General features: G+C 41.1%; 1 protein-coding gene across 1 annotated transcript in view; it reads right to left on the reverse strand.

The window, feature by feature from the left end:
- Positions 1-14,922, reverse strand: part of Exph5 (exophilin 5) — a 73,482-nt gene that overhangs the window by 36,177 nt on the left and 22,383 nt on the right. Inside the window, exon 2 of the mRNA XM_028783615.1 lies at positions 1,040-1,200. Within this exon, the coding sequence (XP_028639448.1) occupies positions 1,040-1,200 (161 nt within the window). The remainder of the gene's footprint in view (positions 1-1,039; positions 1,201-14,922) is intronic.

Consider the following 14,922-nt stretch of genomic DNA (forward strand, 5'->3'; position numbering starts at 1 on the left):
CTCACTCACTAACTACAGCGGGCTCTCACTCACTAACTACAGCGGGCTCTCACTAACTATCTACAGCAGGCTCTCACTAACTATCTACAGCAGGCTCTCACTACAACCCACTCTGAAGACTACTGAGACTCCAGGGCAGTGTCAGCTTCTCCACCAGCTTTCTTATTTCTGCTATGAACACACAGCCTTCTCTTCTTCTGTCTCTTCCTCTTCATCATCTTCCTGTTGAGGTAAATGCTTACTACCCTCCTTGTTAATTCTCTACCTTTCTTTCCTTTTTTGGAGGAGTGGGGATGGGAGTTGGGACAAGGTCTCATTCTGTAGATTTCATTCTGTAGCTCAGACTGGCTTGAAATTTGTGACAATTTTCTTGCCTCAGTCTCTTGAGTGCTGGGATTAAAGGCAGAGGCCATCACAATCATCTCAGGTTCATTCTTTTTATTTGAAGTTTTTCGTGTGGTGATATGTGTGACAGTTGTGGAGGTCAGGGGGAAACTTAATTGATCAGTCTTCACCCTTCTACCTTCTCTTGGTATTTTGCTGCTATGTTGTGTGGCAGGGTAGCCAGTTCAGAGGTCTCTGAGGATTCTCCTTATTCTGTTCCTATCTTCCACAAGAGAGATGAGATTATAGACCTGGTTTACCATGCCCAGATGTAAGTTCTGGGGATTTGAATTTAGATCTTCACACATGTGCAGTATTTACGGCTGAGCCATCTACTTGGCCTTTAGGCTAATTCTTTTATTTTTATTTTTTTTTTTTACTTTTTTTTCTCGAAGGCTAATTCTTAACATACATAATTTTATTGAATCCTCAGAGGTAACCATATTGAAGTTTATCAGGAAATAATTTGACCGTAACCATAGAGAGCTGAATCAGGCATCTGTCCAGTATACACTATCATATCAAACTTTAGATCCTTATAACAGTCCTTAGCCATAAATTGGTTAAATCGCAGATGCTTGGACTCATTGTCTATGATAGTATACCACAAGGCAAAGAAAAGATAATTTAAAGCAAAATTTATTTCCTTTCTCACCATTTTTTGCCATCCCCTTCTGTAGCCTATATGTAAGTGGTGGTTTTAACATCTGGTTAACATCTGTTTCATTGCAAAATTTCTTTCTTTGAATTTCTTCAAACCATTCACCAGTTGCTCCTTGAAGCCATCTGATATCCCTCTTTGTCTTTTGAAGTTTGCTGAAAACAAACAAACAAACAAAAATATCAATGTACTACTCAAATCCATCCCTAATTAGAGCAGACTCATAACGAGCTAAACTTTGTGTACTAGAGAGGCGGCCTAGGCTAATAACCTGAGGAGAAGTTGTCATAGTTAGAACCCTTTTTGACCATGGTGTACATATTTACACACATTCTTCTGTATATGTAGTCTTCTGTGTATCACGACAACCTAAAAGGTTTCTGCTGGTTGTTAAAATAATCATAGAGTCAATGACAAGAAACCTGGTTGAGCAATGTGCTAAGACTTGGTCTAATAAAGCAACTAAATGATAGATGTCCTGATGACATGTAGAAACCGGAATAATCTGGTTCTGATTACTCATTCACTTATTCATTAATACATTAAATGTTTATTGGGCAACATTAATCAACTAAATGTTTATTGAGGTCCCGTGTAGGCTGTGGGGAACATAACAGATGGGACCCGTACTCCTCCGTTTAGTGGTCAGCGAGTAAAGCTAACGTGTGGATTGTCAACATAATCCATGGCTTTAGATGATGAAATTTGTTTAACACAAAGACCATGAATGAAAACAGTGTTAGCCATCAGGATGTAGAGGACGGTTGACTTGGAGATGGATGAAGTAGCATCCAGAAAGCAAATGTCTGCACCTAACTATACTTTTGAAATACCAGACCTCAAATCCTAACATGGCTTCTTCTTCCCCTGCTTTTCCTTACTTGGCTGTCTTTCCAAAGAAAAGTTGTTCTAAGTCCTTAACTAATCTCTCTCCAAGGCAAATTGTTTCTCAAGAAGACTCTAGAAGTGTTTAAAAGTAATAGGTGCTTAATCCAAAGGGAGATGGCTCTGGGTGAAGCACAGCCAACCTTGAAAGCAGATGGCTTAGCACTGATGAAAATGTTGGGCTTGTTGGTTTCCAAATTTGGGGGTTTCTAGTGTTTGGGGAATTATTTCAAGTTCCGGTAACTGTAACCCTTTGTCCAAAGTCCTCTGGAAAGCACAAGTGTTAGGGCATTTCGTGTGTGTGTGTGTGTGTGTGTGTGTGTGTGTGTGTGTGTGTGTGTGTTGTGTTTTAGGATAAGGTCTTGCTATAGAGGTTTGAACCCATAGCAACCCTTTTGTTTCGGTTTCTAAGTGCGAAGATCATGGACTTGAGCCACTGGGCCTGGCTTTAGTGTTGGATTTTTGTATTGCTAAGAAGATGGCAAGCAAGATGATGGCCAACTGGCCACTTTGGAGTTAAAACCAATGAACCAAGAGGGCTGTAACTCACTCCTGCTTGAGGCTACGATACTGCTGTTTTATACAAAGTATTAGAGAAGCCAGGGGTCATCCTGCCCAGACTTGCATTTTGAAAAGCATTAGGCAGCAGTGCCATTATATTCAGTCTACAGCCTACAGATTTACACTGGTGCCTTTCTTTTTGCTATTGTCACTTCCTGTTCCCTGGCCAATCACTCCTGATTCTATTGCCATCTCTGGTACTAACAGAATAAAGACACCCCCAGGATCTGCTTCTAGTCAATATTGGCATTCACTTAAAATGTCCCTCATAAGTCTATAAATTCCATTTTCTAAGAGACATCTCTAATTGTTGGTTTCCCCAAACCTAGCACCCTCCTCCACTCCTAGCATATCCATCTTATTTCAGAAGCTACATGACTTAGGGTGCCCTGCATAAACCTATGTAGAGGGATTTTCCCCCTTACAGGCATGATATAACTTGAATTCTCTCATAAAAAATAATCATAGTCAGTCCCATGTCAAGTATGACATGACCATCACCATACTGTGGCTACTGAAGCTACTCATCTCTACTTCTCTGTGAATACACACACACTCTAAATTCTATTTCAGGAAATACATCTTAAAGTAAGAACCACTCTCCAGTATACTAATGTAAATGAATACCATGTAGTTGCTAACTATAATTATGTAGGCAATGTAGAATCTCAGGAAAATAAATACAGCATGAAAGAAAACATAGAATTTAATCTATGATTACAGCTATGTAAAAATGACACAGCCATTTGGATACACTAGAGGGAAATCGAAACATCTAATTTTTTACAGTAGAATAATTATAACTACTATGTCTACAGTTAGCCTTTTTGTTGCATGTAATCTATAATTACAATGTATTAAATGAGATATTCTTTATGTTTAATTGTGAATTCTTATTACACTATCATTTTGAGAGAAGTTACATTTTTATAATTCTAACAGTTTTTATTCTTGTTGTGGCTTTTCTCTGTGTTTTTACATAGTTATGGTAAATTTATCAGATATACACCAGGAGATGGCAGCCTACTATGTCAATACTGAGGTACCACTGTAGGCAGAGCAGGATGGCCCCTCCTCAGGAGAAAGCCACAAGAATTCCACAGTGACACAGATTAGCTAAGCAACAGTGGTGTGTGTGACTTTAGGCATTCAATACACATTTGAACTCTGGGTGAAGAACAGTGAACAAATCAAGTCCCCATTCTCATGGAATTTAAATTTTTCTGGGGTAGGAATGTTTATGTATGTGTGAGTCATAAATAAGAAAAAAGTAAAGAAGTCACAAGAGAGTGTGACAAGGGGACCTGCTCTAGGGAAGCAATGAAGATTCTCTGAGATGATGGCATGGAAGGTGAATGACATAAGGTTCTTGCAGGGAGGATCCTAGGCAGAGGAGTATCAACTGTAGACAGTGTCCTAGGCAGAAGACAGCATCCTAGGCAGAGGAGTGTCAACTGTAGGCAGTGTTCTAGGCAGAAGACAGCATCCTAGGCAGAGGAGTGTCAACTGTAGGCAGTGTTCTAGGCAGAAGACAGCATCCTAGGCAGAGGAGTGTCAACTGTAGTTAATTGCCAAGGTAAAGTGTGGCAATGAGAGGAGAGTCTAGAGAGCCAGCCATAGTTTTGTGTAGCATTTGGGGTCAGGTAAAGTGGTAGGCATTTGAAGCAATGGTGTGTGTGTGTGTATGTATGTGTGTGTGTGTGGTGTGCATGTATGTGAGTATACGTGTGACACTGGATTTGGATTTAGCTACAGGCAGAGAAAGAGAATAGATTCCAGCATGGGACTAAAGACCAGTCAGAGCACCTATAGAGTCCAGTAGAAAACACTATTTATTTCAAGCAGGTTGATAATGGTGGAGCTGAAGAAAAATAGAATTTTTAGAGAGAGGGAATGATTTGGGGGTTAAAAGTACATGTCCCTAGATTTCTTATTGACATAATGCATAGAAGACGCAATTTATAGAGATCTAGCCTATTTAACACTAAAACAACATTTTATCAGAAACACCTTTAGGGCTAATGAGATTGCTCAGCAGGAAAAAGCACTTGTCACCAAAACTAATAACCCAAGTTAGTTCCCGTAATCCACATGGTAGAAGGTGAAAACCATTCTCACAAATTGTTCTCTGACTTCCATATATGTCTTAGTGCTTGGACACACACACACACACACACACACACACACACACACACCACTTGTAACATTTCTTATTTTCAGAGAAATCACTAAATATTCAAGGTAATATATTTTCCATCCCCTTGAAACAAGCCATTGCCTTCCTCTAGTAACGTTGATGTAGTTAGCACACAGTTTCTGCCTTTCCAGCATCTCAGACAGAAATAGAATGATTTGGCTAAAGAGTCAAAACATTGTTGTGATTCTTTATACATAAAACCAAAATGCCTTTCAAAGGTCATTAATCAGGCTACAAAGTACAAGACTTCCTTAGAAAACTACGTATAATTATTTCAATTAGTCTTATTTTCCTTATGTAGTATTTTAAAGATTCCTCATTTATAATTGTCAATAATTAAATTTTGCTTTGAAAATTTTTGTTTCCTACTCAATAAAATATGCCACATTTCTGAGCAATGAAGTGATTATACTCTGTGTTTTGGCAAATTGCACGATTTTCTAAGTTTAATCGGACATTTTAAAAAGTCCTGATTTTTCTTATCTGTTCTAAGTTATTTAAAACAGGGTTTTGACTTTTATTTTGATTAAACTTTGAATGTTGGGTCGTAAAAGTCACAATTCTAGCTGGGGCTGAAGTAGATATAATCTACAACTAAATTTATGATAAAATTATATTTATTTCCTGAAGACAATAAGAAAAAAAATATCAGGAAGCAGTGATACCTACATTTATAATAATGGTATGATTCGGAACAATTTTAGAGACATTTAAATAAAGTCCAAGTATGCTGAGCATGATTTGGGGCTGGCAAACAGGACAGATGACTGAGCAGGAACGGTCAGGAGCCAGGAAGTTCAAAGTTCAGGTTGTCAAAGATGGCTCTGTGTTCACTATTACAAAAAGGAAATTAGTTCTGGCATTTGGAACAAAGGCAATGGAGGCAAAGAAACTAAGCAAGACCTGAAAGTCTAAACTTGCTAAGGACTTGGAGCTAGCCTTTCCAGTCTTGACGAGGGAAGAGTTTGTAGGCAGTTTTGCACTCTTACGGCAGCTGACTGAAAAGAACACACCATTCACTCAAGCAACATGGTCTGGAGTTATGCGTTTACCTCAAACATACAATACCAAGTAACTCACTATGAACAGAAAAGAAAAAACCCTGAACATAAAAGTGAGGGCACAGGGAAACTCTAAACAGGACAGAAATTTCTACCTCAGCTGGCCTTGTTTGTGAGTAGAGCTCAGTGGAGTTCCTGAGCAGCACACAGGAGACTCATGCTCCTACTTTGCTTTGTTATATAGCCAGGCAACCAATCAGGGCATACTGTCCACTTAAGCCAATCAGAAGAACCCCAGGGTTAGAAATGACATACATCTAGGTAAATTACTAGGGCACAGCTTGTCTTTTTAATTAGCCCCGCCTGACTCAATGTATCACCGGGGACTGCTGTCTACACTTCTAATTTGTTTTACCCTCAGGGTGATCAACCAGACTACAGTCGATCAGGTCTTTTCTTGCTGGCCCAGCCCTTAGTTCCAAGCCCAAGTGCCTTTCCTTTACTCTGTCCTGAGCTGCTTAAGACTCCATACTGCACCCCTCACCATGCCACACCTCCTAAGTTTCCTCTTCCTGAGGTAATTCTAGTTTTTCTGTAGTTTGCATCCTTGAATTGTGGCTGTCATCCCCTATCTCTTCCTTGTCTTCCCTGTTTGGACACTTGTTGACCCTTCCTAGTCACCTTCCTTGCATGCTTCCTTCCTCCCCTCCTTGCTTCCTTCTTTGCTTACTTTTCTCTACATGCTGTCCTGGAACTCTCTACGTAGAACAGACTGGCCTTGAACTCACAGAGATCTGGCTTCCTTTGATTCCTAGTTCTTGGATTAAAGGCATATGCCACCACACCTGGCTAGGCTCATTTGCTAGTAGAAAGACCACAGAGCCAGGGCCAGGGCCAGGGCCAGGTTGTACATGGATGACCAGGGTCAAATATTTTCTTGACTTTTTTTTTTTCATTTGTAGGACTCTTTGCCTCTATTATTCCTCTCTTGCCTGGAAAGTGGAAATATATACTTTTTGCTGTGACTCTTTCAACTCTTTCACTCTTCCTATAAAGATCCAGGGGCTCTTCTACAGCCCTCTGGAATCTGGACAGGCCTAGTACTTATTTAGACCAACAGAATATGGCAGATGTAAAACTGGAGACTTCTAAGGCTAGACCTCAAAAAAAGATCTTGCAACTTCTGTCTTCTCTCTCTGTAGCATGGGAACCTCAGTGTAAACAAACAAACAAACAAACAAACAAACAAATGAAAAAACCCCTCAGCTGGTGTCTTTTGAGAAGGAGATCACATATGGAGAGAACCAGCTGAGAGCCATCACCAACTGGGAAGAGTAGATTCATACTAATTGGGTTGAACAATGAGTCAACCTTTATCAACTATAATTTTTGTTGAGGCCAGCCCCCGTCCCAGCATAGCTGTAACCATTTTGTTCCATGCCTGCCAGTTATCAACACAGAAAAATAGCTTCACCCAGAGCAGGGTCAAGCTGCCCACATACCCTGTTATGTTCTGAGGCTTCTTTTTCTTCTTCTTGGAAAGTCCCTAACCATAGCCTTCAGTCAGGGCCAAGGAGGACAGAGGTCAGCTTGGTAATTTATATCTAAATTACCAGAGAAACTTGGAAAAAGGCTGACCACCCTCGGCAGCCCACTCCACCCCATATCTGCTTATGAGCTCATTATGGTTTTTCCGCATGTAAACTGACGCTGGACATCATTTGTGATCATGGCTTTCAGCTCCCGAGTCTAAGCTACAGCCTTGGTCAAACAGTCTTGGGGCGTGAGTTCACTACCCATCCCTGTTTAACTGAGGCCCAGAGTGGTTTGTGTGGCAGTTCCTGGACCCCAACAATTCAATCTCTGTGCTTCAGTTTTTTCATCTATAAAGCGAGGCGGAGCTTGATGATATTTCCTGAGGTTTTCTGAGGATGAAGGAAGTTGTGTCTATAGATCTATGCCTGGCATCGGTGAAGTGCCTACACACAGGAGGGCAATAGCTAGGGTCTTTGCCCTCTACCTTATTTCTTGAGAAAGGTTCTCACTGAATCTTGATCTCACCTATTCAGCTAGTCTGACTGGCCAGTAAACTCCAGGGAGCTTCCTGTCTCCGTTTCCTCAGTGCTGGGTTTACAGAGGTAAGTGGCCATCCCTGACCTTCACACAGGGACTGGGGATCTGAGCCTACTCTGCCTTCGCAGCAAACATCTCATCAACTGAAATGCTTCATCAGTCTCATGGGTGGGCTGGGCCATGACTGACAAGGAGAATGGGGTGGGGATCAGCATGCATCTCTGTCTGCTCACTGCCTGTGGACGATGGCCTCATAAATGGCTGCCAGGACCCCCCCCCACAGACCTCATCATCCAGCTGTGAGCCAAAATAAACCTGGCCTTCCTTAAGCTGCTTGTGGCAGGGACTTTGTCAGGGTGACAAGGAAGAGTTTCTATGTAATGCTCTTGTGGCTAATTCAGACAACTCCTCTGGTCAAATCTTTCCATAGCTTCTTACCCTGTTGACCATACAAACATGAACCTCATAGTCTTTGAAGCTGTATGTTACTGGCCCTCTGCCAGTTTGACAATTCTCAATCATAAAGTCTTCCTTTCTTCTTTGCATTTGGCCACTTTTCTCTAACGAGGAAAGAGGACCATAGGGCGAGCACTGCACTAGCCGTCCACGCCCTCTCCCCACCCTGCTTTGTTGCCTGGGCATTCTTATGTCTCATTTCTGCCTTAGGTAAAACGTCCTTGCTGAGCCATTTCTTAGCTTTTCAAAACTAATCATTCTCTCTCTTATCTGCAGCCACTGTCTCTCAAATTTCTTGGTGTGTGTGTGTGATTTAACTTCATTAATCTTCTTCATTTATTTGCTTCATTTAATGTCTTCTTCTGCCCTCACAAAAAGCAGCCCATGAGAGCAAGGTCTTTATTTGTCTTGTTTTCTGGATACACCTGGCACACAAACTCAGGAAGCTCTTGGTATGTAGAAGACAAAGGAGGGCACATGAATGTGGGAACGGCTCTGTTCTCTGAAGCTGATTCCTCATGTGTGAAATGCTGAACTGGAGACTGCACAGCCAGTTTCCTTGCTGTGACTCTATGCAAACATTTACAAAGGTCTGAGAGGGCAACCGTCATGAAAGAATATACTTAGTGAACACACACTTAGCTCTATCTGAGATCTCAGCCCCTTAGCTCCGGGCCTCTGTATTCTGGACAAATCTTCGCACCATTCTCTGGTATCCACTGTCCTTTCATTTTCTTGCCCTTTCTTGTTGGAGTTTCTTTCTGGATTGAATACACAATTAAAATGAAACAACTAAAAGACAGCACTGTTTCCCACAGGCAAGGGCCTGAAGGAAGATGAAGGCACTGTTTTGTGTTATGTCAGGTACTTTCATAATGTAACTGAATGCCCTGGGAACTTATACACAGTACCATCACCTTGCTTTCCCAAAAGGGAGCTGGAAATGTTAAGCATATGCTAAGTGACAACTGCCACTTTGGGTCCACACAGACAATCTCATCATCGTGGGAATCCAGTGAGGGAGGTGTTATAACACAGCCAGACCTTTATAGATGTGGGTTCCTTTATCCTTGGCTTCAACCAACTGGAGATAAGGATGCAAGAACAATGTTGCTGGGCTTCCCCTGTGCAAGTGTCATTTGGCCATTAGTCCCTAAAAGCAATGGCTATTTACATTTGTATTGCATATTAACATATCCTTTGTACAGAATATTTACATATCACTTGCATTGTATTAGTTATTCTAAGTTATCTAAAGATGATTTAAAATACTGGGAGGGTTTTTGCAGGTTATATACAAATAGCATGGCATTTTATATGTGGGTTTAGTGTCTCTGATTTTGGTATATAAGTGGGGGATGTCCTGAAGCCAACCTTGATACCCACAGACCTCTATACTAAAGAGAAATAAAACTGAAAGATAAGTCACTCACGGTTGTAAAAAGATGAAGCGAGTAACCATTTCCTAACTTCAAACTCCTTTAGTTAAGTGGGTAGATTATGTCCAGCATGCTATACAAACCCTGGAGCCTGAGCTACTCAACACTTGCCTAGAATTAAACTGTTCTGCAGAGTCTCTAGATTTTTCCCATGTTGACTGATTCTCCTCATAGATTGTCGTCAATGCCTCAAGCCAAGGGCCAGATCTGCACAGCCTACAGGCAGGGGATGAGTGTTATTGAATAACCAACAGAGGAATACAAGGGAATTAGGAGCTAAAGTTGTTAGCTGCTACCCCTCTTACTTCCCTCTATACAGTTGCTCAGACACCTCCACTAAGACTCACAAGCTGAGCCTTAGGGTTCTAGAGGTGCAGAAGTGCGTGTAAAGGACTCTCAGGCAAAGTGCATGATCTCAACACCTTGGATTTGTTTATTATGTTATTTGTGGCTGTTCTTCAAAGACAACTACATCTTAAATTCTGACCACAACCTCTGTACTGCTACGTATGCAGTTAGGTAACACTCGTGCATATCCACAGCATCCATCCTTCCTGTACAGCAGCAGAATTAAAACCATGTTCCCTCACTCCCACATTAAATGTAATGCTTATTCTTAGACACAGCCTGCCAGAAAAAGAAGACAGAAAGAGGCGACTTCACAAGAAAGCAAAAATCCGCATTCTCCTAGACTCATTCTGGGTCTAGGCAGAGGGTTCACCTCTCATCCTGTGATTAAAATGCACAGTTAACATATTCAACCCACTTAACACACTGTACTATGTAAGTCCTAAAGGTGTTAGGACACTGTCTTTAGTCTGCCTGGCATTAGCTTCACTTTTAACATCTCATATGAGGTGTGTGATGTCTCCTTTTCCCAAGCTGCCCTCATACACAGATCAAGCATGCAAGCCAGGAGGAAGAAAGTGTCCCACTCAGCATCTTCTCTAGGACTGTGAAGAAAGCAGCCTGTGTTTCCCCAAATGTCACTGACATGAAGAGGTGGCTCTCTGGATTCCTACCAGGGAGAGTGCAAGTCATGCAGGCACAGTCCATGACAGGAGTCACTGGCAGAGTTCAGTATGGCTCATGGGTTGGTAATAGCGTGCAGGGCGTCTTTAGGAAAGCTCGGGGCCTGAAGAAAGCTTCACTTAAATGACTGCTGTTTTCTTTCTTTCTTTTTTCTTCTTTTTTTTTTTTTTTGGTTTTTTGAGACAGGGTTTCTCTGTGTAGTCCTGGCTGTCCTGGAACTCACTCTGTAGACCAGGCTGGGCTCGAACTCAGAAATCCACCTGCCTCTGCCTCCCAAGCGCTGGGATTAAAGGCGTGCTCCACCACCACCCGGCGACTGGTGTCTTTTTTCAAGTGCTCTCTAGAAGCAGCCGTACAGAGATCACTGTTGTGGATACTATATATTGTTTTTAATCCACTGCCAAACAAGGTTTGAACTTGGTGTTGAACATCCTCTGAAACTACAGAGTACGACTTTGAATATGTTTCCCACTTTGAGCTTTTTAAAAAATAAGATGTGATCATTATAATTATTACTTTGCCGATAATTTATTCCACTTATTATTTCATCTATGAGACTTTAATGTCTCTCTTTAGACGTAGTTACAATTTTTTAAAACCAAAACATCTTTCTATGAAAGAGTGCTGAAATAAAATCTTATTTTAGTCTTATAATAAAATCTGTACTTGAAGTAAAATGAAGTAATAGTGCTAGAAATACAAGTGCATGTAAATTATGTAACTTGTTTTTGGAAACTTATAAAAGCCTGAGTGAGTGAGGATGGGCATATGTAGCTGTTGGGGTGTGTGTGTGTCACAGTGTGCTTGTGCAGGGCAGAGGGCAACTTGCTAGAGTTGTTTCTCTCCTTCCACCATGTGGGTCCCAGGGATTGGACTCAGGCCATCAGGTTCAACAGCAGGTACATTTACCCACTGAGCCATCTTACAGACTCACTGACTGAAGACCCCTATATTAATATTTTAAAAGATTTTTTTCTAGTAATATCACTGTTGTTATTTAATATAATTTTAGCTTTTGGATGCAAGTATCTATTTTTTTGTTTTTGTTTTTACTTATCAAGACAGAATTTCTCTGTGTAAACCTGGCTGTTTTAGTGAGGAGAAGCAGCAATAAGAACAGCTGTTCCATTTGGCACCTGCAAATGGGTGTGGCCGATCAACAATGACCTTAAAAGTCAACATCTCTTCAGCTGTGAATTATTTAAGTCTTTCTATTCCTTTCTTTCTTTCTTTCCTTCTTTATCTTCGTCTTTCTCCTCTTTTTCCTCCTTTTCCTTGTCCTCGTCCTCCTTTTCTTCTTCTTCCTCCTTTTCCTCTTCTTCCTCATATTCCTCCTCCTTTTTTCTTTTTTCCTCTTCTCCTTCTTTTCCTCCTCTTCCTCCTCCTCCTCTTCTCCTTTCTTCATCCTCTTCCTCCTCCTCTTTATTCTTCTAGAATAAAGTAATATCTGGTCTAGAAGAAGAGATCTGAGTAATCTGATTGTCCGTACCTCTTGTTTTGGTTTGTTTCAAATCACTCTGAGGCTGTTGAGACGGTTCAGCAGTTAAAGGCATTTGCCATCAAGACTTAAGACTTGAGTTCCATCACTGGAACCCACATGGTTAAAGTAGAGAACTGAGTCCTGCAAGTTTTCCTCTGACCTCCACACACATATCCTGGTATATACACAAACATCCTCCAAAATAATAAAATTGATAGCAATCTAAAAAAAATCATTATTCTAGCTATTCTATGTATTCTGTTTATCAACATCACAAAATATAACCTAGCCACAGAATTAATGTAGTCAGGAGGACCTGCCTGAGAGAAAAGACTACCATAGGCAGCCTAAGGTGTGCTGGGGAACACTAGTACTGAAGTGGTTGGGAATGACCACTATGCTGTGGGTTACAGGATTCCAAGTTTTTGGCATTCCTGAACTTAATGAACCATGCTAGCAAGTGGTGCTTGACTCAAGGGCTAAACGCCACCCAGCTGATACACTCCTTCCTGGTGAGCGACAACAGTTTAATCATACCATGCCATGTCTTGAAACCATGACAATGAAAACTAACTAAAGGGACAAGAGGCTGAGAGAAACACAGGAAGGGTCATTGAGCAGTATTACATAGAGCCTGTAACGCAACTTAAGAGACAGGCAGAAGCCAGGGACAGAGATTGATGATACGGGAAGGAAGCTAACCATGGAAATGGATGTGAACAACTAGAACCACAGAAGAGACTCTGAGCCCCAGACCTGGGGACTCTCACCACACTGACTGGTAACAGAGTGCTGGCAACTTTAAGTTCCGGAGGGCTGGCTGTAGACTCAGGCTGTCTCCTCACTTCCCATTGTAATGTAAACAATGTGCCACCCACCATGTATGGGAAACTACTATAGGTTCCTTGTCACCTAAAATTGACAAGTACCCAGCCATAAGCAACACAGGAGTTTGTTTTCAAGGGAATTCTTAGCATTAGGGCAGGATCCTTCAAACATGGACAAAATGAACTGCTTTGCCATTATAAAGTTTTTCTAAGTTGACTTTATAAAAACACAATTCAACTCAACACAGAAAACTTGGAAATTACCAAAACATCTTGAAGTAAAAAACAAACAAACAAACAACAACAAAACCCCACTTGTAATCCCTAGACCATGTTTGTCTTGATTTTAGCAGAACAAAGCAGGTGTTGGCTGCTAAGAGGAACTAGCTATTCCACTGAATACAGCTGAACTTTGGCTAAACTGGACTTTCTAATTGTCTTATTGAAATGGAACTGCGCTGTGTGTTTTAAAGTGGTCAAAGGACATTTACTATGTAAAAACAAAGAGAGAGGTCATGGCTTCACTGTTGATTTTAATTCTGTAACTTTTAAAAGTATCATAGGAGGTAAAATAAAAGACGCTTTCTGATTATATTATTTTCCGACTTGCTTAATGTGCTAGTTTTGTGTTTAAAACTAGTTCTCACACTGTAAATACTGCAGTATATCTATGATTCCATTTAGCATTAAAGTTAAGAACAGTGTTAAGGGCTGGAGAGATGGCTCAGTGGTTAAGAGCACTGACTGCTCTTCCAGAGGTCCTGAGTTCAATTCCCAGCAACCACATGGTGGCTCACAACCATCTGTAATGGGATTTGATGCTCTCTTCTGGTGTGTCTGAAGACAGCTACAGTGTACTCATATAAATAAATAGATCTTTAAAAAAAAAGAACATTGTTAAACTATATCAACATTCTACCATTATATCTGTTTTATAGTCAGATACATGAGTTATTTTTTAATTTTTCATGGTTATGATGTTGACATGAACATAGTTTAAAACTGGTTTTGTACACATTTCTTATAATTTCTTCAGAATAACTTTCTTTGAAGTAGATTTGGCAAACCAAAGAAGGGATTTGTTTTAGTTGCTTATGAAACACATCATCAAATTGCTGTGGAGAAAGATTGTATCACGTCTGTCTCCATGCAAGGGCCCCTTTCCCATCTTAGTTATTACTGTCCTAGTTTAAAAATTAATTTGTGTGGGTGTTTTGCTTGTATGTATATCTGTGCACTTGTATATTCAGTACCCACAGAGACTAGAAGAGGACATCAGCTCCTCTGAACTGGAGCTGAAGATGGTTGTGAGCAGCCACATGGGTACTGGGAACTGAAGTCCTCTGCAAGAGCAAGAGCCTTTTTTTTTTTTTACACTTTTTTTTTTTTTAGCAAGAGCCTTTTAACCCCCTCTAGGCCCCCAGTTGCTACATTCGTTATTTTTTTCCCTTATCAGATGAACTCAAAGACAAAGTTTTTCTGTCCTTTAGTATTGCCTTATTAAAGAGTTAAACGTTGCTCTCTCCTGCAGCTGAGCAAGATGCCCAAAGGAAAGAAGGCCAAGGGAAAGAAGGTGGCCCCGGGCCCCTGCTGTCACCAAGAAACTGGAGGCCCAAAAGGTGGTCAATCCTTTGAGAAAAGGCCCAAGAACTTCGGCATTGGGCAGAACATTCAATCCAAAAACGATCTAACACGATTCATTAAATGGCCCCATACATCAGGCTGCAGCGGCAAAGAGCCATCCTCTCTAAGCGGCTCAAAGTACCTCCTGCCACTAACCAGTTCTCCCAGGCCCTGGACAGGCAAATAGCTACTCAGCTGCGTAAGCTTGCCCACAAGTACAGGCCAGAGACAAAGCAAGAGAAGAAGCAAAGGCTACTATCCCGTGCTGAGAAGAAAGCTGCTGGCAAAGGAGACGTCCCAACT

This window comes from Grammomys surdaster, unplaced genomic scaffold, assembly GCF_004785775.1.
Source record: "Grammomys surdaster isolate TR1022 unplaced genomic scaffold, NIH_TR_1.0 1162, whole genome shotgun sequence".
Taxonomy (NCBI): Eukaryota; Metazoa; Chordata; class Mammalia; order Rodentia; family Muridae; genus Grammomys; species Grammomys surdaster.